Raw genomic sequence first — 24,704 nt, 5'->3', positions numbered from 1 at the left:
TGCATCTATTTAACCAAAATATTGCAAATACGGTTACATCAATTGGCGTACGTGAGCAGTAGCCAATTTAATTTTTCAATGATTGAAAAATCGGACATAAATGATGGTCATGTGACGGGAAGCACAGCATTTTCGGCTGAACGAGCTAGGAATACTCGGGAATCGTACATCCAGGTAAACAATCCAAATTCATGCAATATAAATGCATCATAACGGATCCAACTATCCTCCACAGTGACAATGACGACCCTGCTTGTCTTTCCTTTGTACCGCTGTGAAACCTTTTACCACAGGCTCGGTTTGATTGTATTTAATGGCGTATGCTAGCTAGTTAGCTAAATGACCCCTTGCATCTCTGGCTGGAGATCGGCGACCAGCTAGCCAACGGCGACCGTGAAATAACTGCTCCAAAACAGAACAATTTATGCTGCCAGTTAAGGTGGCATTTGAAATGGGAATAGTCCTTATTGCACTACTACTGGAGTGCATAAAGCGATTTTGAGAATGGCTGTAAACATCACCCGCACATAAGTGGTGAGCATTTTCCTTTGAAGAGATGATAGTGGAACGCTAGCCCCCCTTCGGTAGCGCTAGCTAGCATTATATGTTGCCACTGCAAGGATAAATGTTTTTAGACATAACCTGTTAACCCGTTATATCTTGTTAGTTATTGCATTTATGAACAAGCGGCACGTTAAAGACTCAACATGCAATATTTATGCAGTATGTAACGTCGTGTGTGCAGAATAACGTGTATGGCATTTCAAGCTATTGACAGCGATGGTGGCAATACAATGGGGGACGTTTATAACCAATGAAATTACACACAGACTCCATTCTTAAATGTATTATGTGTTTATTTTCTAAGGATTTAATCCCGGTATGGGGGACATGAAGACCCCAGATTTTGACGACCTTCTGGCAGCGTTTGACATACCTGACATCGATGCCAAAGAGGCCATTCAGTCAGCCCCGGATGAGGCTGAGGGCCACCATGGGCCTGCTGGGGCCCCCCTGGGAAAATCAGACAGTGTTGTGGGTGTGGGCCAGTCCTTAAGGCCACAAAGCCCCTCCGACCCTCAGGCCGATACTTCTATTGTTAGTGTAATTGTGAAGAATAAAGTCCGTCTCGAGGCAGTGGATGGAGGGGATCGCGACGCAGAACAGAATCCTATTGATGTTATTGCAGGAGTCGACGTGGGTCCCCGGCTGGGCGTGTGTGCCCCTGGTATGACTGAATCGGAGGCCCTTAACCACAATGGTTTTGGGGCATCTGGGGTCCCCGCTCCTATCCCACTGAGCCAAAGCCAGTCCAATGGATCGCCATGGTCGCTGAGTTCCCCAAAGATGTCCTTAGAGGCAGGTGTGGGAGGAACTAAGACTCACAAGCAGGGCGGCAACATTTTCAACAGACTTAAACCCCTGGTGACCCAGGGGACAGGAGACCCAGTTGGCCGGGCCAGGAAGATGCAGCTGCTGCAGCAACAGCATCAGCAGCAGCAGGAAGGGGTCCAAGACCGGGTGGACGGGGGGAAAGCCTCCTTACCGTCCTCTTCCTCTCTATCGGCCGTCCCCTCTCCTCTCACCACGGGCGGCTCCCTCGGTCTGTCCTCTCCGTTCTTTCCCACATCCAAGCCGCTGCCCCCGACGCAAACATCCGCACCGTCGTCTCAACCTTTTAACGGCGCCGCCAAAGCCGGCTTCCGACCTCGAGAATCGGAGGAGGACGACGACGACGACGATGACGATTCCGACTCCGACCTGGGGGGCACCCTGGTGATTCAGGAGAGCCCCAGCTCCCCGACGCACGCGCCCCCTCAGCTGAGCCGCCGCTACAAGACAGTCGGCGGCGTCGAGTCCTCCGTCTCCGCCCCGTCGCCCAACGCGGCGGCCGCTCACCCTAAACCCGGGGACACTCCTTCCGGGGTGGGCCTCACCTCGTCCGCGCCCCAGACCTCTTCCACAGAGAGCCCCCCCCAGGAGCAGAGGCACCCGGAGCACGTCATCGAGGAGAGGGACTCGCCGGAGAGCCCCGAGCCGGAGGCGCCCAAGTCGACGGCGTCGGCCGCGGCCAAGCGCTGCTCCAGCCCCGCCTCGGCCGCCGCTCCGCCGTCGACCTCTGACCTCCTCCGGGAGCCCAAGGAGGAGGAGGAGGAGATGGAGGTGGGGAACGGGGTCGATAGGGTCGTGGAGGGGAAAGCGGACACGCAGAAGCCCGACGCTGCGCCGACGGTCGAGGAGAAGATGGAGGTGGACGAGGGTAAGACTAAGCCCGAACCCGCCGGAGGCGGAGGAGTGGGCGCACCGGCGACCCCGTCGCCGGGCGCTCCTTCCAGGCCTTTAAAAGTTCGGATTAAAACCATCAAGACGTCCACCGGCGGAATCACCAGAACTGTAACCCGGGTCGCACCCAAAGGCGGGGCCGCGGCAAAGGGTTCGGAAGGTAAAGGTCAGACCGCCGGGCGCAAGGTCCTAGTGAACAAGGCCTCAAAGATGGAGGCCTCCCCCGGCCACGCAGCCGCCGTGTCGCAGCAGAAAGTGAAAGCGCTCAACGCTCTGCCCGTGTCCACCCTGGCGGCGAGCAGCGTCATGCTGGCCGCCGCCACCAAGGTCCAAAACAAAATGGCGGCCAACGACAAGGCCAAGGTGTCCGCCACCGCCGTCAGCATCACTAAGTCGGCAGCGCTGCCGGCCACGCCGGCCACGGCCTCCTCGCCCAAATTCCCGGTGGTGGCCGGTGGGATCAGCGTGCGCACCGCCGCCGCCAAGACGGCCAACGGCGGCGGCACCGTCGTCGCCGGCAACCTCCAGCCCAACAAGCCGGCCTCCATCGTCAACAGCACGGGCGCCGTGATCTCCCGCACGCAGTCCAGCCTGGTGGAGGCCTTCAACAAGATCCTCAACAGCAAGAACCTGCTGCCCAGCTACAAGCCGGACCTCTCGGCGCCGCCGCCCGAGTGGGGGCTGCCGCTGCCCGCCGCCGGCTACCGCTGCCTGGAGTGCGGCGACGCCTTCGCGCTGGAGCGCAGCCTGGCGCGCCACTACGACCGGCGCTCGCTGCGCATCGAGGTGACGTGCAACCACTGCGCCAAGCGGCTGGCCTTCTTCAACAAGTGCAGCCTGCTGCTGCACGCCCGCGAGCACAAGGAGCGCGGGCTGGTCATGCAGTGCTCCCACCTGGTCATGCGGCCCGTCACCGTGGAGCAGATGATTGGCCAGCAGGACGCCACGCCCACGACAGGTAACGCACCTTTTCGGCTCACATGGTCTCGCAAAGTGTCTCTAGAAATTAGAGTAAAATTAACATGGTTTCCATTGTTGTTGATTGCATCCCCGTTGACCGAGTTCCTCCTTTTGTCCACCGTTTTACACGTCTTCTCCCCGTCCTCCTCCTTGACGGAGCAGGAGCGCTCTCCTCCTCCTCCTCCTCGCCGCCGGTCTCCTCGCCTTCCGCCCTGTCCTCTGGGGCCCCGGCGGCCACCGCCAACAGCGCCAGTCCCGCCAAGGACACCGGCTCTCCGGCCAACAGCCAGCCCAGGCCGGTGCGCCGCGCGCCCCAGGGACCCCAGGCTCTGATGCCCCTGCCCTGCAAGAAGGCGGAGGCGCTGCAGTACAACAACTACAAGTGCCCCGAGTGCCAGAGCCAGTTCTCCGGCAAGGCAGAACTGGTCACCCACTTCCAGCAGATCCGAGCGACCCCCAACTCAGTGAGTGTTGGTGATGAGAACGCAGTAAGGGTTGCTTGCTACTGTTTATCGCTTATTAATAAGGATACATTCTTATTATATAATTTCTAGAACTACTTTAACTTGGCAGTTGTAGCGCAACCATTTTGTTTTGGATTCCAACTTCCTCTTCCTTGGCCTATTTTTAGTTATTATCCTTCATTACTATCCCCCTCATCATTGTCATTCGCTACACTATTTTACACTTGGATTAAAGGTCCCTGTCCGTAATAATTGAATCCACTAAATACAGAGGATATTTTGATGAAAGTACAGAGAATACGCTCATCGTCACTGGCTATATGAGGTTGAATGTATCTCTTTTTCACTTCTGTGACATTCATGTTTTGTCTGTTAGTTGACGCAATGTTGTTGGTCCGGATTTCTCAGTATTTCATGTCCTTTATTCGTTATGTGCCTGATGTAAAAGTTCCTTAATTTGCCTCACCTTCACGGGTCTTTAGACCATGTTGGACCACAGACTATAAGGGGCTTAAGGAACCTTTGAGTCCCTTGAAATGTAGTTCAGGGACTTAAAATTGTTTTTTTTGTGAAAATGCGCATATGTAGACCACAGAATAATCACTGTACTGCATGAGGAACAAGACCCCATGTACCTTTTCAGAAATATAAATTAAAAAATTGGATTTAGGATCCCTTGGGCTTTATTTGAAATGAGATCAAATTACCCTCAATAGCAATAATCTTTTTAAATGAATGTTGTTTGGGTTTTAAAGTGAACTGATCCCAGTTGTTTGTGTGTTTCTCTGCACAGACGTGCACACAGTGCTCCCCGCCGATGATGCTGCCGAACTCGTGCGCCGTCTCCGCCCACCAGAGGATCCACAAGCACCGCGCGCCCCACGTCTGCCCCGAGTGTGGGGGCGTGGCCCGCCAGGGCAGCTTCCAGACCCACCTGGACGAGGCCTGCCTGCACTTCGCCAGACGCATCGGCTTCAGGTTTGGAAACTAAATGATGATGCATCCGGATGCATCGCTGTAACTCAAGAGTTGTTTTGTCTCGGTTGGGGTTCTGAAACCATGTCTTTTTCGATCGAGGCGGAGAATTGTGTCCTTCACACTCCCGCACCATTTGTGAACTACAACACGCTTAATCCATTGTTATCGTTACAAAGAGTAGTTGCCGACTTTAAGTGACCTCATTTAAAACAATGTTAAAACATTTTCTCCAACTCCCGTCCTTCTTCTACATGGTAAACGCTGTGATCTGTGTGCAGGTGCTCCAGCTGCCAGGTGGTGTTCGGGGGGCTGAACTCCATCAAATCCCACATCCAGACGGCCCACTGCGAGGTCTTCCACAAGTGTCCCAGCTGCCCCATGGCCTTCAAGTCTTCTCCCAGCGCCCAGAGTCACATCAGCACCCAGCACCCCACTCTCACCGGAGGACAGGCAAAGTAAGTTCTGCGCACAGCATATTTACTAAGATCCGCATCGCGACTCGGAGATACACTGCGGATCTTCCCATAGCTGCCTGCCTTTACACCTCCACGTCACGTTAACGTGAATACATGTGGACAGTATAGCGTTTCCGACCCCAAATGTATACGAACCCAGTCTGGGTCCTCCCCTTCTGATTTTCTGTCTTTCAAATGATGCTGACGTCATGTTCAAAGTGTGAAGTGGAGATACCAACACGATCCATGTGTGTTGCATTTATTAATTTTTTTCAATTCCAGAATGATCTACAAGTGCGTGATGTGTGACACGGTCTTCACCCAGAAGCCCTTGCTGTACATGCACTTTGACACCCACCTGGCCAAGCAGAAGGTCCATGTGTTCAAGTGTCCGGACTGCACCAAGCTGTACGCACAGAAGGGCTCCATGATGGAGCACATCAAGGTCTGCTGCAGGAGGAAACAATGGATTTCAGCATGAATAATAATTATGTAGTGTATGTATGAAACACTGTAAATGCACTTTTTAACCCACCCCTCCACCTCCCTGCATTCAGACCGCGCACAGAGGCCTGTCCGTCAAACAAGACGCCCAGTCCGATAGCCCCGCCCCCGCCCTTACCCCGGCCAATCAGGCGGCGCCGACTGCCGCCAAGCCCAAGCCCTTTGGCAACAAGACTGACAACTCCGACGGCGAGGACTGGGGGCGGGATCGGGAGGATGACGAAGAGGAAGAGGAGGAGGAGGAGGAAGAGGAGGAGGACAGTAGCGGGGGCGGCGGGGAGGACTTTGAGGCGCCCTCAGAGTGGACGTGTCCGCAGTGTCAGGCCACCTTCACGGACAACGACGACTACCTGAGTCACGTCAAGATGGAGCACGGCAAGGTCAGTCATATTAACTGTAATAATGAATTATGTTTATATCGCACTGTTTTTTTAGGCTCTCGCAACGTCGACATTGTTAGGGATTGAGTGATTTTGTGTGCAGAGGATATCACACCTGATGCACCACAACGCCCAACCCACTCTGGTTAGCATCAGGAATGAAACGTTCCAATTAGAGCCCAGGGGCGGTGACTAGGGGGCCATGTCGGTACAAGAGCAAGGTTGGGAATTTGGCCGGGGCTAGCACCCCTACTCTCGCGACGAGTGCCCTGGTCTTCAGTGACCAGAGGGGAGTAAGGACTTACTGGCGTAACGCGTCATCGAAAGACGGTGCTGCTCTGGGACAGCGCTGAGGCCCCATCTCCGTCCTGGGGCCTTGGGGAAATAAACTCTACAAGTACCATCTGGTCACTCATCCAAGGCCAGGGCTGATTAGTTTCCAGGGAAACGCGTGGCAGCAGGACGCCACATGGTGTTGCACAATCTGGATTCAATGATTGAATGTGCCCCCTTGAAGTTAACTCTGTGTGTGCGTGTGCGCGCCTCTCTCTCCACAGTTCCCGTGTCGTATCTGCGGGGGCACGTTCAGCACCTCTTCCAGCCTGCGGCGTCACGAGCGGGTCATCCACGAGGGCAACAAGAGGGTGTTCCACTGCCAGTGAGTCTCCCTCCAGGACCCCCACTGGGTCCACGTCACCCCCAAACACCCTGCTGCTGCGCTAACGCCGCCTGTGATCATTGACATTAATGTATGGTTTACGCCGCAGGTTTTGCACAGAAGGCAAGCGCACGTTTGGCAGCCGCTTCTTATTGGACAAGCACGTTCGTCTTCATCACAGATCCACAGATGGACAGGTCAGTCGAGATGCTTAAGTTGTGTTTTTCCTCATCATCCCCGAAGTAGTAAGAGTAGATCAACGCAAACTTCAGTAAACAAAGCAAAGAATCTTACCGTCTGGCCCAACAGCCATCACAAGGCCCCCCGTTTGACAGGATAGAAAACATCAAACCCACTGCATGTTTTTTCTTTGTCTTTTGAGATTTCCTCTCATGTATCACTAATTAGGGTCTGAAACACAGTTAGTTCAACATGTCACTAGCATAGCTCCATATTTGCACTTCCTGGAAAACAACCATATTTAAAAACCTGGTATGAAGCGGCTCTCAGTGTGGCATGGTCTGCCCCTACAGGTTGGACTCAAAATCCTTTATAACGTCTGCCTAAAGTCTGTGGACATAATAAAGTGCGAAACAATGTCTTATCACAAAGACCAATGTGCTACAGCTATTGTTTCATGAGCAGTGATATTGGAAACGGGTGTTTTAGTGGAGGCAGTCACGATAGTTTTATCATCCACACCTGTTCAGTCCGCATGAGATCCTATTTCACAATAACGATCTGTGCACTAGCTGCCAAATGGCACCATGCAGTACAAACCCATACTAGAAGGCCATTAATCAGAGAAGTCCTAGTCATGACTTTATGGCCCTACTGCGCTTCACTGCCAACCGGTCATAAAAGTAGCATCTAGCACCTGTAATGGAAAATGTCTTTGGGTCCCGCCCGCACACATTTTCCTTGTCATTGATGATTGGGAATCTCTCCTGGTTCCTTTCAAGTCCTAACATTCCGATCCTCCCCCCCCCTCATGCCGTGTCTCCCACAGGGTGCCCCCCAGACCCGCAAGCGGTCTGCCGCCGCGGCCCCCGGTGTGGACGGCCCCAGCAGCTCTTCGGAGCAGGACGGCGAGGGGGGCCCGGGCTCCGGCGCCAGGACGGGTCCGGGTGGGCCGGCGGACGAGGAGGAGCCCGCCCCCGAGGAGGGAGAGGAACGCGGCGGCGGCGGGGGTCCGGCCAAGAGGACGCGCGGTGCGACCACCGTGGCCCCTCCCCCCGCGGAGCCGACGGAGGAAGAGGAGGGCGGCGGTGGCGGCAGCGTGTTCCGCTGCGTGCCGTGCGGCTTCACCACGGAGGACGGCGCCGAGTTCCAGCGGCACGTGCCGCAGCACCGCGCCGACGCCGCCTCCTTCCAGTGCCTGCAGTGCGGCGTGTGCTTCGCCTCGGCCGGCTCCCTGGGGCGCCACCGCTTCATCGCCCACCGCGTGCGCGACACCCAGGGCGAGCCGCCGCCCTCATCGCACGCGGCCCCGGGCGGGGCCGGCTCCCCGGGCGACGGCGGCGGCGGCGCATCCCCCTCCTCCATGCTCTCCCCCCAGGGCCAGCCGCAGCAGGCGGGGGAGGAGGGGGACGACGGCACGGGCTGCAAGGTGTGCGGCCGGCGCTTCGACAAGGCCTCGGACCTGAACACGCACTTCAGGACCCACGGCATGGCGTTCATCACCGCCCACAAGACGGACAAGCCGCAGTAGGCGGCAGGGTGCTGATGCTCTCTCACACACACACGCGCGCACAGAGTCGAGTGGAGGGGGGCTTTGTCGCGTGACCAAGGAAAGAGGAGCCTTTTAAGTACAGAAACAGGTTCTCATCATGAGCTCGGTCGTGCCGGCGCTTTTATTGTGAAAAAGCTTCCCAGGAAGTTTGGCCGCTTGTGTCGTGAGAAGCTGTCTGAGATTGTAAGCGCATGTCGGAGGCGTACCTCCATGCCCAAGAGGGAGGGATCATGAATCTTTGTTTTTACACAAGCCATGCCTGTCTTTCACATCATTTTTTTTTTTTTTGTACCTTTAATGATGCTCTTACTTTGCACTGACTGTACTTCTGTCTCGTTTTGGTTTTTAACACATAATTCCTTCTCCTTGTGTCTATCACAGTACTCTTTGCAGTAGTGCCGTTTTTTTTATATTTAATGTATATGTATCTACCATATTGGTCATGGCATTCATTGACTGAAGTGGAAGCTTTGAATGGCCCTGCATTAGGCTCTTTAGACTGAAACAGGGAAACGCTGGACTGAATTTCTTTATTTTTAAAAGGCCAACTCAATTCCAGTTCTTTCTCCCAGTCATATTTATCCTAGACCTCCGAAGCCTGGGCCAAGTGTTTGGAGAATTTAGACACTGATTTTTATGTTATATTGTAATATTTATTTATATATATAAAAATATATATATATATAAATATAAAACTATTACTGCTGTTATCTGCTGTTATTTGTGCGTTCTATCCCTCTACTGGATAATGCAGTAGTGCTAAAGATACTTTAAACACAAAACGGCCGGTAGGAGTAAATCCCCTGCGGGTGTTTCTGTTATAAATGTTCCAGAACTTTCTATGAGCCGTGTTGCGCAACAATGAGGTCATTGAACGCGAATGAGATCAAATGTCCCTCGGCCGGCTACACACCAAGAGTTACCATGTAAATATATAATTACACGTCAAAGTTAAAACATCAAAGCTTCGTTGCCTGCGATGGAAAATGTGAATATATATATATAGTATTTGTACTTGTACTGTACCCCACTTTTTTAATTTAAGTTCTTTGAAAAATTTGAAGCGTAACAAAATGGAAAATGCGTAACCCAGAGGTAGCTATATGTTGTGATTTCAATGCAGAGGGAGAATGTCGTTTGTGTGTGTGTGTAGGGGGGGGGGGGGGGGGGGTCGTCTTGATGTCTATGAATACAAACACTCATCTTGGAGACTTTTTTTTATTTTTTAAATCTACAAAATCAGTGCTTGCTGTATTCACTTTACTTCTTTTTTTTATATGTTGTGAAACAACCTCCGTGAGGACCTGAAGGAGGCCTATGGATGGATATTTTTTGTATCTTTTAATATGTCATATCATATTTATATAACCCAATAGTGGAGAACTCATTGTCCTTTCCTTTCCCATGGTTGTGGTCTGCTTGCTGAAATGCCATACACTTTTGTGCTGTTTCGAAAATAAATGTGTGAAAGAGAAAAGCTTTGCTTGTTTCTCAATAGTACATATTTTAAATGATCTATACTTACAGCAGAACCAAACTCAACTTGGTGACTTTGTATGCATTTAACAGAATCACCCTTCGTTAACCACCAGTTACCCGCTGGTTAGGTGCTGATGCAAAACACCTATTAAACATTCAATAAAAAAAGTAAACACTTTTTAAAGGCAGCGTCAGGGAATTCGTTCTCCTTGTAAAGGACAGACATGTATGTTTAAATACAGATTGGACTGATCATGGTCATGTTTCAACATATCACCCATTACATCTATACATTATAACAAGGCAACAAGCTGTTTATCATGGTCATATACACATGTACAATGAGCAAATAGCAGACATACAATTAGGCCTCCCGAGTTGAAATATACCACCGTGTTTCCTGCAGTAGTCACCCATTGGGACCAACTCACGGTGGTAAGCCATTAGTGACCATTACGATGTTCCCTTGTTGTTTTGAGTCAGAGTCCACCAGCTCCAGAGCCTTGGTCTCCGCGGAGGCACCCTGATCCAGGGCATGGTCTGGTGGGTGATGCACCTCAATGAGCAGCTCATAGATCAGGGATCCAAGCAGAGCCCCGAGACACGTGGCCACCAGGGGCACCCACCACCAGCCACCTCCAGCCCTGCCATGACATCAATAAAGACCTTGATGGTGCTTTCAAAATAACACCATTGAAATTTCATAGTCAACCGGTATCTATTTATCCTGTGTACATTTCTGATGACTACTCTGTCCAGTTATTTTTTTAAACTACAATGTGCGGCATGACAAGCTTCTGTTATTATTATTTTTTTTTTAATTGTATTCCCAGCTCCACTTGGACATCGCTTTGGATTATTGTGCTAAAGTAAAAGACTAAATGTAAATATCAAATCCTGCTATTGATGCAGTTCACCAGAGAACACTTACTGGAAGACCTCGGCTCCCCAGCCGGCCAAGTAGGTAAACAGACGTGGTCCGATGTCCCTGGCGGGGTTTAGGGCGTAGCCGCTGTTGGAGCCCATCGAGACCCCGATGACTAGCACCGCCGCGCCCACCAGGACGGGCTCCGAGCCCGGCGGCGCGGGGGAGTTCTTGGCGTCCCCCAGAGACAGGACACACACCAGCAACGCTGCCGTGCCGATCACCTGGGACGGAGAATTTCAAAATAGACCAACTTCCGTTTAAAGCGGGGATAGCATGAAGCCACACATACGATACACAACCTTATTGCAGAGCTGCCAACTTTGGCACGCGTTTGCCTGCTTACACACGCTCACACGCCACACATCCAATTTCTCACGGCAAAAATAAGCCGAGACGCGTTCGCCCCCCCCCCCCCCCCCCCCCCGTCAACAATTACACCCGCGGACCCTGCTATAAGGTATGCATTACAAGATTCTACAGAATCTCACTCTGGCCAAAACCCAAAAGTTGGCAGTTCTGGCCTTATTGTCCACACCAGGGGGGACATCGCCTCTAGCTTCGCTTTGCATAAACACGTACGCGCATTATGTATAGCATATAGATCATATTCCAACAAACATTAGAACAAAATAAATCATTAAAAATCAGCAATATACTGTAGTAGTTACTGGAGATGCACAAAACGTGCGTATTGGGGTGACGTTCTCTACCTTGAGTTGAGGAGGCCATTAGACCCGTTTCATGGTGATCATGACAATAATTATGGTCTGCCCCTTTCTGTAGGCCAGTGTTTCTCAAACCTTTTCGGTCATCCCCCACTTTGGACAAGGGGGAATTTTCAAGCCCCACCTGCCCCCATCGCCCCAACACAATGCTAATGAAATAGCCAAGCTTAACATTTCCAAATTTATTGAAGTAACATCAAGTTACATCATGTTGTATCTAAATTCTAACTCAATAACATCAAATAACAACAAGTTCAACAATAGAGAAAATAAAAGTGCAGCTGTGTCATAACTTGCATCAAGTTCAACAATAGAGAAAATAAAAGTGCAGCTGTGTCATGACAAAAATAACTTATGAGACCTATCCCTGCTTGAGTGGCTGCAAAGCTGCAAGCTTAAAATGTTAAAATGGAGGCCTATTTCAAATTTAAAAAAAAAAGCATTATTAGTGACACATCTACAAAATGTGCGAGCAGTGCGCCCGGCCGAGAAGCGAGCTCGAGTGTCAGCGGACACACTATCGGACGTAGAGGACTCCAGCGATGAGGCTCCGCAGCATCGGGACGAAGCTGCTGCTTGATTACAAAACACCTAAAGACGACTCTCTTGGTGTGTGATCGTGGTGGGGAGAGCACGGTCGTTCATTTCCCAATATTGCTCAGATTGACAGATTCATCCTCGCCATCCCCGCTCAGCGCATCCAGCGCAGCAAGCCAGCGAGACTTCTCCGGTGCTGGATCTGATATTCAGGAGCGGAGGAGTCAAACAGAAAACTAAAACCGTCCACAGTGGATGATGTGCTTTTTTGCACGGCAATCTAAAGCACCACGCCAAACACCGCTAGTGTAATTCCCCGGCGTTCCATCTTATGTGTCTAATTTTCCTTCGGGTGCGGGTCGGGCGTCAGTCGGGTGTGGAATGTAAATCACGCTACTGTCGGAACACGGGTCGGATGTGGTTTTAAGTTTTGTGGGTAAGGACGGGTGCGGACGGGTTTGCAAGTGCAGGACACTTTTAAAATCCCCTTCGGCGCGAAACATGTATTTGCCACATCTTGCTCCGACTGATTTGAAAATGTTTAGCTACCCTGGCCTACACCCAAATTTAGGATTGAGTTGCAATCGGCAAGGCAGGTGCACAGCGACGCGGCGCCCCCGATATAGAATGACGAGTTGGAGCGCGGCGACGGCACCTATTTTATTGCATGAACAAATATTGATATATATCTTATATCGACATTCTGCTTGAAAATACGAGATATGACTTTTGGTCCATATCGCCCAGCCCTACTGTCAAGCTTTTGCTCCTACCATAAGAAATATGGAGTTTTCAGTGAAATTTCCTCCCGTTTGCGCCCCACCTGTCACGTCTCTATTCCCCACCAGTGGGGCGCGCCCCACACTTTGAGAAGCGCTGCTGTAGGCCTACCAGGATTTGGGTAGTAGACTAGTGACCTCAACAAACATTGACCATGTGTCCCTGTACATCAAAGGATGTACCCGTGTGTCCTATGATGAACGTCTATGTTAAGGCTCTAGCTGGAGACACAACATTTATCCCTTGAGTTTGATTTGGATGTTATAAATGAGCTGGGGGGTTGTCGTTGCCATGGGGACTCACCTGGTCCACGATGCCCCCCCACAGACTGAGGTAGCCGGCAGGATAGGTGGAGAATATTCCCGCCGTCGCCCTGGGACCCGTGACCAGCAGTTGGCCTTCGCCGAATGACATGATGGCCTCTGTGCACACACACACACACACACACACACACACACACACACACACACACACACACACACACACACACACACACACACACAGGGTCAAAGGTCAGATGGGGTTAGAGCAGCATTGGGGACATGATGAGTGACTGGTGCCTCGCAGCTGCATTGCGGGTATCTCTCTCTCACACACACACACACACACACACACACACACACACACACACACACACACACACACACACACACACACACACACACACACACACACACACACACACACACACCTGTTCTAAGTGATCAGTTACAATGTAGAACAATGTAGAATAATGTATGTGTGTGTGTGTGTGTGTGTGTGTGTGTGTGTGTGTGTGTGTGTGTGTGTGTGTGTGTGTGTGTGTGTGTGTGTGTGTGTGTGTGTGTGTGTGTGTGTGTGTAGCCAGCAGGCGGCAGTCTCACCATGGTACTGCAGGCCGACAGTGGCGGCCGCCAGGAAGGCGCCGAGGACCTGAAAGAAGACGTAGAACGGAAGCTTCAACCACGGATGTCTGCCCAGAAAGCACAGACTCAGAGACACGGCGGGGTTGAGGTGAGCACCTGGAACAACAAACAACAACAACAACAACAACAAGCACAAATCAAAACAAAACAGTGTATTTCAATAACCTCGGAAATGTCTGAAGAGTTCATTAGTACAATAAATATCATACACGCATGATGTTTAGGTTAAAGCAGAGTACAGTGCATTGAGACACAAGTCATTGAGGAGCCTGTTCACTGAGCATCCTGCTCCAGGGTAGGCTGCTGTCACAGAGGATCGAACCCATGGGGCTTTTCAGTCGGGAGTCGAACACCCTCGCCACTACATTACCCGGACCCCATGACATTGACAAGCCTAAACAATGCAGTGCAATGCAGTATACGGGCACTCAAACAACCAAGTACATCGCTCATGACTCACATAGCCCCTCTATGCCCTTCTCTATCTCTACGCTTATGTGATGCGTTGCCTGGGTCTTACCTGACACCCCCCGGGAGACAAAGACCCCGAAGCACGTCCCCAGAGCGAACCCCAGGTTTATGGAGAGGTACTGGCCCTTCTGGTCCTTCGTGGTTACCACCTGGGCAACGGATCCGCAGCCAAACAGCTGCAAACACACCGCATCTCTTTATTGCGTTAGGTTACTGCATCTCTCCCGGAGACATATTTGCATAGTTGTCACTATCGGCGATGGCCTTTGAACCGTACTTGATGCCGTTTAATTCACTGCCCTTTATGTCCAGTTTATTTATCTGTACCGCCTTAACGGCACACGTATACTGCTTTAGGTTTGGAAGCATGTGCAGTTTGGTATCCAACATTATCTGGTTAGATACCAGAGTGCTTTTTATTGCACACATAGCTGCATGTTGGTCAAACAAGGTCAAACAAATTGCAACAGAAGCAAACTCAGCTGATTTTGTATCGTCAATCATCTGAGTATGGAAAAAAAACAACGAAAAATCCCATTAGGGGAAAGTTTCGAAAAAGACCCAAATATATCCTATTCATACACGTATTCTTTCTTTTTCTCACGTGAATATGGTCAATTTTTAAACCTTTAGATATCACCATGAAAATTACTGAGTTGATTACATACATCAAGGCAAACAAAAAATGTGTTATACGTTTTTTGAAATTGTTTGTTAATATGGGCGAACGGTGCATAATTATGTATGTGATAATTTGCATAAATACCACAACAGATCTAAACATTTGGTATAGCCAGGTGAAAACGTCTTGTTGACATCTTACAGTACAAGACTTAATGTTAAGGTTTGAATGGAACCAATTTAGGCTACTCATGAGCATTAATACATAGAGGCAGGAAGAAATACTTTAAACCAGCCTTTATTAATTATTATTGCAGAGATGGGGTTTGGGGCTGGGTGCGTGGGACTGTTTCTGGGGGATGAGGGAAGAACAGGAGACAAGAGAATTCAGAAGACAGAAGGTAGGTAAAATAAAAAGTGCCTGGATCAAACAACCTTTCTTACCTGACAGCTTAGTGACAGTTGATTGACAGTTGAGTGGACCTTGAATGAATGACTGAATCTCTGCCCCTCATGGTGACATTTGTACCAAATGTTTAGATCTGTTGTGGTATTTATGTAAATTAGCACATTATATTATGCACCGTTTGCCCATGTTAAACAATTTGTAATATATTTTTTGTTTGTAATTTTCATGGTGATATCTAAATGTTACATTGTTTACCCTAGTCACGTGAGAAAAATAATGAATAGGTGTATAAACTTTCCCCTCTTCTGGGCTTTTTTTTTCCTTACTCAGGACATTTTGAGGATACAAAATCAGTTGAGTTAGCTTCTGTTGCAATTTGTTCTAGGTTGACCCCCATTTTGTCTTAAAATGACTGGACTAAATGAGACTAACGGTGAATCTAATCTCTTCTGTTATTTTGAAGAATTTTAGCCTTAGAAACAATCTACCTATTTTACAGTGACAGTTTGTCTGATCAGAGTTAGTGCATATGTTTATGGGCCCCCTATTCCAACTAAATGATTTGTCATCATAAAACGCAAGCATAGTGAATGGATAGATTTCAGATTAGATAAGTCAGCATCAAGAAACCAACAACATAACAAAACCAACCCTGTAAAATATTAGTTTTTCCCACTCAAAATTGTTTACTAAACACTTCCATTATATTTGTCTTTTCACCTCATCTTGCATATGTCTCATTCTCTGTGGCTGTGCTTGGGCCAAAGTCCTTGGTTAGCCATTGAGAGAATACACTCAGTGGTCACCATGGACATGGTCAGCCTTGTGTGTCTGTTTTCAACATTGTGTTGAACACTGGCAAGAGACTACATATTTAATCATTCACAATGACTTAAATTAAAAATGTTAATATATTCAAGATAGCATTCTTGGTTAATCTCCAATGAATCTCAAACCTCATAACACAAATCGAAATACACAAACAATACTCAAAATAAAACTCACAATCATGATGTAGACTCCAAGGCACTCCGCCATGCACTCCCTCACCAGCTGATTCTGGACTCTACACTTCCTCAGTAGCCTCTCCATCATGCCAGACGACACTTCCAGACCCTCTGCGTACTGCCAGTGGGGGTCTTTCACTGCAGCGGTGCCCCTGAAAGACACATCTAACCCGGGCAACGCAACTACGCTCTCTGGCCGACAGGGCAAAGCTTGCTTTTTCATACTCCAAGTGTAAACTACGTCATGCACTTTATGGCATGGATGAGGTGGTGGGGGTGGTGAGTCTGTCTGGGCTAGTGGAGTATAGTCCATTTTGCAAGCCTACTGATATGTGTTAGAAAATGTGGACCACTGAACTGGAAACTGGGCTTTTAGCTTGGCCATGTTTGTTTGTTTTTTCGTCCAGCTGACAGAAATTACCATAATCACTTGTATTTGATTGGCTGTTGCCAGCAGTAGAGTCTTTCTGCACCGTTCTGCACAATTATTATATTATTGATGAGGACAAAATGACAGACTACAAACAGTGTATACAGATATTCTTTGTACATATTATGCAATGTTTTTTATGATTTTGGATGACATCAATAAATTGATAAGATACAACTATTTGACACTGCACAACAATTATCTCAACAAAATATCCATAAAACTGAAGATAAGGCATATTTCATCAAACAACCACAGAACAAAACACATATTATCAATCATTGTTTCAAACTACCGATTACATTTTTCTTTGCTTAGCTTAGGTTTGTCATTACCATATTGGCAGGTGCTGGTAAAGACATATCGGCATAAGAGTTGCCTAATCACAGATACTTTGGCTGTAGTGCAGTGCTCAAAACAACTGCAGCTGAAACAAAACCCACTGCAGTGAAACTGTTTCTTCTTTGCATTCTTCCCTCTGAAATATATACAGACAGTTTATCTTCAATCCAGCCTGATCGGGGCCAAATCCTCTCCATTCGACACGACGTTCGTTGATCGTCCCTCCCCAGCCTGGGAGAGGTTTGTGAGGACCAAGGCGTCGTCAGGCCCGTCCTGCCCGGCCCCGGGCAGATGCCAGTGGATAAACACTGCATACACCCCGGAGCCCAGCAGGGCCCCCAGCATGGGTGCCACTATTGGGATCCAGAACCAATAGTTGTAGCACCTGCAGTTTTTCAAACACAGATCCGATTGGGTTGTGACACAAATCACATGACTATACTGACATTTTTGAATGAAAAACGTAATCACTTCAGCTAGTATAGCAACAGGTGACCAGCCGTAGAAGTCCTAGGCTGACGATAGCTTTGTGGTAAACATTTTTACTTTCTTTGCTGTCCTTCTACGTATTCTAATTATTGTATTCATTTCAAATAGAGGAATAATGGGACAAATTTTTTTTGAACCCAAACACTGGAATCGTTTTTTTAAACCTTTATTTATCAACTGCCAAACGGTTGCGGGGGTGTGAGGCTACCAGAGATGTGTCTGCCCTGGGTGAGCCGAGCCATTGTGAAAAATAAAGCATAAATAAAGTATAATGAATCTGAGAGAGAAGTGAATGAACTGAAGAATGAACCCGGTCGCCGTGCCTTAAACCCCTATGGTCTCAGCTCTCCAGGGGGTCCGTCAGTAGGGGACTCACGTGAACACCTCGGTCCCCCAGCCGGCCAGCAGCGTGAAGAGGCGGGGCCCCAGGTCGCGGGCCGGGTTGACCCCTCCGCCGCAGTTGGAGGACATGGCGCAGGAGACGCCCAGGAACATCACGCCCACCAGCAGGGGCAGCAGGTCCCGGGACGCAGGGCTGTTCTGGGGGTCCGCCAGGGGCAGGTAGGACAGCGTCATCATCCCCGTGGCCACCACCTGGGGGGGGAGACGAAAACACACACACACACACACACACACGTTTATAAACGATCCAGGCATAAACAATCCAAATTAAGTAATCTATCAATTGATATTGGGAGACTTTTTAATTTGACTCATTTATATTTTTGTTGAATGTGCTTTATAAGGGTTTGCAATTCACTTATTGACCTAACCCTGCATCCAAGTTCAAAGCCTTTTTTCGTGTCCTGGATTCTGTCCTACATCATTTTAGTGAAATAAGCCCAAAATAATTTTCAACAGCAAATATATTTCACACTGTTACAATTGGTGATTATTCACCCACTCAGCCTCACCTGATCCAGGAAGCTGCCGCGGTGAGACATGAAGCTGGATGGGTAGGTGGCGAATATGGAGGCCGTTTCATTTGGTCCGTAAACCGCCAAGAAGCCACCGCTGTAGTCCATAATGGCTTCTTCTTGGGACAGTTACCGAAAATAGACACAACAGATATAGGAGGACTCAGGAGGGAGTTGTAGAATGTTGGTCCATTTGTTGGTCCAATGTTGGACCACCTGAAGAAGAACTCTGTTGCAACTGCCTACTCAACACCGACTGAGCCATGATGTTACTGGTATTGTTTGTGATGTTGTTGTGCCATCTTTTTACAGTGGGGAAATTGTTCATTTGACAGCCATAATGTAGTCCACAAAGAGAACACCTTTTTACAAACTGCCCATGGGTTAGCTAGGGTTAAAGGGATGCAGTCGTGTTGGGTTTGTGTGCTTATGCCGTCTTCATCTCACGTATATCCTTACCTTGCTGTCCCGTTCACCATCCCCGAGTATATTGCAGCTTACAAGCATGTCATCGAAGATAACCACCCCTCTAGATCGGTAGCAGCCCAGGTTCCCTATTACGACGTCCTAATGGACGCAGGCCCCCAATTAAGATCAAATTGAGCTATACTCCTAAGGGTGTCATTTGTTGGACCAATGAAGGAAGGGTTGCAGGTTGTTGTGTGTAAGATTGTGTGTGTTCACGGGAACAGGTTGCCATATCAGGAAAAGTTTTTGGAGCTTCATGCCGAGCAGAGGGAGGTGTCTGGACGGTCCATTTCCTTTATTATTCAATTTTTTTGATCTGTTTTGGTTTAACCATGTGTAACCTACCAGTAGATACACTGACTTCTCATTTAAAGGGTGATCTTTAAACTACTAGTGTCTCTCTGTGTTCACATTTCTTAGTGTTGGGACAGGCCAGTGCCTCTCCAACTGATACAAGGTGTTATTTCCAACAATCCTCCATTTGTCCCAACAAGGACTAACCAACCTGGCCGTCTGGGACATAGCCAGGGCCTTATACCTTATCAAGGGAGACACTGCATCTGTTATTTAGTTATTCACGCTTTCTTTCCTATAATACTCGCCCCAAACCTTTGGTTCGGTGAGAAGAGGGATCGACAGCCAAGGAGCCCGGAGCAGTCTCCAGACGTGCTCTATTCCACCTAAGTCTGTACCTGTGCTGCATCACATCCGCCAATAAACCGTCTATTCGACCCTCGAGCCATCCAACCTGTCAAGTTGCCTTGATTTCCACTTCAAGAATTACTACTACGATGAAAAAATACACAACACAGAGTCTATACGAACAGCTGAAATAAGTTGAAATCTAACATTGTCCTAACACTTTTATCTCATTCATGTTCAGATCAAAAAAAAAAAAGATTGGAAGAAATAAGGAGTATTTTTTTGTTTGTCGTTGCATGTCGTCTCACAATCCCCCAAAACATCTATTGATAATAACCATAATAATAACAATCTCATTATTATGATTAATTGTATTTATACAGTGCTTTTTAAGCCGCTCAAAGTGCCTTACATATTGTTCTTATTTATTAGCGTCCCAAAACATCCATATCTGTAATATTAATATTGTAGACATGTCATGCGTACCATAATACATGAGGAAGACGAGGGCAGAGGCCACGTAGGCCCCCAGGACCTGAGAGAGGCAGTAGGGCAGTAGTTTGTACCAGGACAGACTCCCCACCACGCAGTAGCTCAGGGACAGAGCTGGGTTCAGGTGGGCTCCTGTTGAAGACCAGGTCAAAGGTTGAAGACGAGGCCTAGGCTGAGGTGGGTGTCAAGGAGATCTTTCATTTATCTTTGCCATTTTTATATTTTATATCTTATCTGTTGGAATATGTGTTTCTGATTGGTCTAAATACAACATGTACCAAAAATAATTAAGTAGTGCTAATTAGTCCTCTTGCCTTTTTTCATACAAATTATTGTATTGTATTTATATTACAAACACTGGAATAATTGTATAACCCGTAGTTATCGGATGCTTTACTTGCACACTGACAAAAGTACAGGTATACATGTTAGTCTTAGCAGCCGTTGGCTCATGGGGCTCATGGTTTCGGGGTTGGGAGGGTACCAGAGATGTCTCGGCCCAGGTACATGGCTACCATGATTCCTGCTGAGAAGGCTAAGTTCACCGACATGAGCTGACCCTTGGCTCCACAGCTGGTCTTCATCTGGGCCAGTGCTGCACAGCCAAACGTCTGAGGAGGGGCCGAGCGGTGAGGAGGAGGAGGAGGAGGTAGAGGCATTGTAAAACCCACACCAAGCATGCAGTTACTGGCACAGGGCATCACGCCTGCCGATCACACATTTGTATTGCTATGAGATCATGGAACAGATCTACCGGTACATATCTACAACAAAGAGAAATTCCTCCAGAGCAACCAAACCTGTATAAGCACTTTCTTAATAAGCATTCAGAAACAGGTTTGGTTGCTCTGGAGGAATTTGCAACTATGTTGACCTCTATTTGAGAAGTATTCACTGGCCCAAATCACAAGAAAGTGATAAACAATACAATACAATACCTCCTTGTGTTAACTGTAGTTGAGTATTTTTAGGTACTGATCCTTGAATAAACCATTAACCTTCAGAATTTCAAACGGCATATTGTTATCAGAGCACAGAGCAAAAGGTGGATTTACTCACAATAACAATGAAGCTGCCCAAGAATTCACTCAGACACTGCCGGAGCAAAATGTTCCTGATTCGTAGGCTCCTCTTCCCTCTCTCCATCCTTTTCTCTGTTCGCTACAGAACTCAGAACAGGTTAAATTATTTTTCCAAGGTTCTAGAAATATATTCACGTGGCCTTGTGTTATGGTCATCCACCTTTAGAGTCCATCCTACTGTTGTTTTCAAGTCTTGTTGAGAGAGAGACTAAATAGTGTGTGTGTGTGTGTGTGTGTGTGTGCACTTTTGTTACTATCAAAGATAAAGCTCTAGTCCGGGAAGTGACATTACTATCTCATTACATGATTAAAAAGTTCACACTAGCAGAAAGGTATTTTATGAGGACTTCCCTTCAAGCCAGTTGTTATAACCAAGGCCATCAAGCTATTCTTTTGGGAATATCATAAACAACAAATACTGCAATTCCTGAGTGATTCTGATGTAATGGCCTCGTACAAATGTGTTCATCATTTCCTTTATATTACTTGAATGTTCAACTATCATTTGTGTTTAAATGTATAACAAATAATTTAATAACACAATATGAATATATTAAGACTCTTTATTTTGCATAGTCATACACATATAGGCTTAAATGGGAATATAAAAATAAAGTGAGATCATGTCAATAGTAAATCATATACCGGTAATTTCAATTTTGAATTAAAAATGTTTTCATTTTAATTAATTTATAATTAATTAATTAGAATTTCTGTGCAGCCCAATTAGAAAACAGTGTTTATATTATCATTATTGTTCATATCTATTTAACTGGCGCGTAATGGCAAGGCGTTTCTTTTGGCAGTGGCAGCTCACCCAATAATCAATGTATGCATTAATAGTGTGGAAGTTTCCCAGCCAATGCATTCACCCAACTCCATATGTACACTCAACACAAAAATATAAAATATCAGCCTCTGCAATAACAAAAAGACTGTCACAGCCGGTTGAACGAACACAAAGTTTCAGCTTCCCTTATCGTTCAGAGTTTATTTGAAACTGCCGAAGAACCTTGGGAACATGGAGCCATCGTCCCGCAGGTCCGAGAACAGCTGTCCACCGCCTGCAGTGGGGTTCAACACAAGAGAGGGCACATTATTACAGGCTTGCCTCCAAAGAATACCACATTTAAGTTTTCAATAAAGGTTTTCAAAGGCCCATTGCTAAACACTGAGCAGATGGCCATAGTAAGACGTCATTTGCAAAATCCCTAATCTAACTACACAAAGCACGGCAACGTAATCAATAAACTAACGTGATATATTCTAAAAGATTACTGTACACAGATGTATTAGACCCCACACCAATATGGCTTCATGTTTGGTGATTCATTTCCCTGTTAGCAGATACTTAGCAGCGCGTACTGACCGGGCCCCGGGGGTCCGTCTCCTTTGACGGGGGTCTCTGGGTTGCCGTGGGCTCCTGAGCGGGTCACCGTGGTCTCCTCGTTCCCTTGGCCGTCTCTGACAGTGCGCCTCTCCTCCACAGACTGACACAAACGGGACAAATGCACAAACGACTCATAATACTTCTGTTCGCATTCTGAATCGCTGTTCACTGCCAAGTCGTCATGCCATATTTGATGTATTTTATGATGAGTGCTAGGTTCGACAAAGGGTGGGCCCGATGGCAATAAGGACACGTGTGGGTGGCTGTTGTATGCTTTTAAGATCAACCCAACAATGGAATCAAACTGCAGGCACAGCACGACCTCCGGTGAACTCTGGTGGTCTTTGCAGCTGTCATTTGTCAACACGTGTCTGATGGACTACCACCGTGTTCAGCAGCGATCTCGCTCGAGTTACGAGGGGCAACAAAAGCGTCATCCCACACCATTTCCGTTCGTCGCCTGTGGCTCATGAATGTAGGTTTACAAGAATGACAATACCAATATCTGAAAAGTGAAGGTGAAATGACTATATTTAGCAGACCCTTTAAGTGAGTCGAGTCAGTAGCTTATGTTGTCGTGGTGTCATATGAGATGCAGACGCCGGTCAGATGGGTCATAGTTTCCTAAGTAGTCGTATTAGTCAGACATGGCGGGAGGTGTCTCTCACCCCGTCCGGTTTCACCACCTTGGTGACGATGACCGACTGAAAGTAAGACCTTGACCGTGGTTGGCAGGGCGACTCGGAAGGGGGCGGGGTAAGAATCTTATCCAGGCCTCCGGAAGAAACTGCAGAATCCAGATCTACACAGAGGGATACAACAGCTGTCACAATGCCTTCACAATTATAAATGTATATGTACATAAAAGAATGGGCTGTTAGAAATATGTGTTACCGCCGTCTTCCTTACGCCCCTCTGGCCTTCCCTTTGGCCCCTGCGTCCAGATGTCATTGAACTACAGAGAACAAGAGAAAAGCCACATCTAGTACTGAGACTCAGACACACAGGCTGCTGTCGTGCTGATGCCACTGCGACAACAACACATTGTTTAGTTCCTTACTTTAGGAAAGGGGCTCCAGCCATGAAAAGGAGAGCTGGGAAGGCGTGGTGTGTCCTCGTCTCTGGTCGGCCCTGCGGGGCCCCGGGGTCTCTGTATGGCGTCCTCCTGGGATTTCAGCATGGAGTCCCTCAGGGCATTGCCACTGGGTGATCTCTGCCCGTTGTTGTCTGACCCCTCATGCAGTGAAGGGGGCATGATTCCTGGGATATCTGAGGAGTATACCAGAACATAAATGAGTTTGGTAGCAGAAAAAGGTGGCATGTTCTATTATGACGTTAGAAGAACATAATATTATATTGTTCGTGACATCTGCATTCAAATAGTTTTTCGGAACTCTACACGAGTGTGAAGCGTTCATGTAGGTATTTACCGAATGGGCCAGTTCCATGCTGTTCCTCGAAACGACCCAGCTGAGAGAAGATTTCCTCCATCCCTCTGAGGACGTGACCAAAAAGAGGAGGCTCGTCGATTCTCATGCCACTCGGTCCAAAACTGAAACCGAACCTCAACGCGTTATCAAAGGGGTCACGCTGGTCTCCGCCGTAACCGTGCTGGGGGAACCCATCGTCCTCGTAGGCATCGTCATCGTCATCATCATCGTGGGTCATGCCATCGAAAAACGGGTCCCTGGTACAGATACATATCTAATATTATTTGAAATACATAACATTCAGTCGAATTTGACAAAATTCCAGTCTGGTAAATATAAAGCGATAAAGAGTAACCAATTCTGAAACGGTAATAAATTATTACTATTGATTCGGAATTGGGAAACTACTATTAAACTAGTATTGTAAATTTACTAATCCCAGGTTCATTTCACTTAGCGTGATCGGGGGACTTTCTCCACTAATACCAGGTGCGATCTACCTAGCGTTTGTAGAGCCCGTACAGCCGTGTTGTTTTACCTTCGGCCGTCTCCTCTGTACTGTCCTCCGGGAACCCCGAAGAAGCCGCGAAATAAATCAAAAACACTCATATTCGGTTCATCTTAGATAAATGACAAGGCCCTGAGAAAGTTAGCCGTCATACGGAGGACACGCAGTTGTCAACAATGCCGTAACGCATTCTAGCAGTTTCAGAATGACGCAGGATGTCGTAGCTATTTTACCGTAA

General features: G+C 48.0%; 4 protein-coding genes across 5 annotated transcripts; 1 reads left to right on the top strand and 3 right to left on the bottom strand.

The window, feature by feature from the left end:
- Positions 1-140: 140 nt before the first annotated feature.
- znf687b (zinc finger protein 687b) lies at positions 141-9,577 on the top strand. Its single transcript, XM_084484722.1, has 10 exons — positions 141-174; positions 869-3,241; positions 3,406-3,707; positions 4,501-4,685; positions 4,964-5,140; positions 5,423-5,585; positions 5,698-6,024; positions 6,582-6,682; positions 6,792-6,879; positions 7,692-9,577. The coding sequence occupies exons 2-10, from the start codon at positions 883-885 to the stop codon at positions 8,391-8,393; spliced, it is 4,404 nt and encodes a 1,467-aa protein (XP_084340848.1). The 5' UTR covers positions 141-174; positions 869-882; the 3' UTR covers positions 8,394-9,577.
- Positions 9,578-9,583: 6 nt separating this feature from the next.
- aqp10b (aquaporin 10b) lies at positions 9,584-16,589 on the bottom strand (the record flags this gene model as incomplete). Its single annotated transcript, XM_084484723.1, has 6 exons — positions 9,584-10,537; positions 10,825-11,042; positions 13,167-13,285; positions 13,727-13,864; positions 14,289-14,415; positions 16,275-16,589. 6 exons carry the CDS (start codon positions 16,587-16,589, stop codon positions 10,321-10,323), a joined length of 1,134 nt encoding a protein of 377 aa, XP_084340849.1. The 3' UTR covers positions 9,584-10,320.
- Positions 16,590-17,210: 621 nt separating this feature from the next.
- Positions 17,211-20,715, bottom strand: LOC311365300 (aquaporin-10-like; the record flags this gene model as incomplete). The annotated part of the gene is made up of 5 exons (XM_084484817.1): positions 17,211-17,433; positions 17,914-18,131; positions 18,452-18,573; positions 20,051-20,188; positions 20,541-20,715. 5 exons carry the CDS (start codon positions 20,713-20,715, stop codon positions 17,211-17,213), a joined length of 876 nt encoding a protein of 291 aa, XP_084340943.1.
- A 966-nt stretch (positions 20,716-21,681) lies between these two features.
- Positions 21,682-24,633, bottom strand: hax1 (HCLS1 associated protein X-1). 2 transcript variants are annotated; one of them, XM_084484746.1, is made up of 7 exons: positions 24,497-24,633; positions 23,959-24,215; positions 23,589-23,797; positions 23,423-23,483; positions 23,197-23,330; positions 22,508-22,628; positions 21,682-22,202 (listed from the first exon to the last, which is right to left on the bottom strand). In XM_084484746.1, the coding sequence occupies exons 1-7, from the start codon at positions 24,565-24,567 to the stop codon at positions 22,129-22,131; spliced, it is 927 nt and encodes a 308-aa protein (XP_084340872.1). In that variant the 5' UTR covers positions 24,568-24,633; the 3' UTR covers positions 21,682-22,128. The 2 variants fall into 2 exon arrangements, with proteins under 2 accessions (XP_084340872.1, XP_084340873.1); XM_084484747.1 differs by having other exon boundaries at positions 24,459-24,599.
- Positions 24,634-24,704: the final 71 nt, after the last annotated feature.

The sequence above is a fragment of the Micromesistius poutassou genome, assembly GCF_964030765.1.
Source record: "Micromesistius poutassou genome assembly, chromosome: 20".
Classification (NCBI taxonomy): domain Eukaryota; kingdom Metazoa; phylum Chordata; class Actinopteri; order Gadiformes; family Gadidae; genus Micromesistius; species Micromesistius poutassou.
This window is presented reverse-complemented; position numbering and strand designations above follow the sequence as displayed.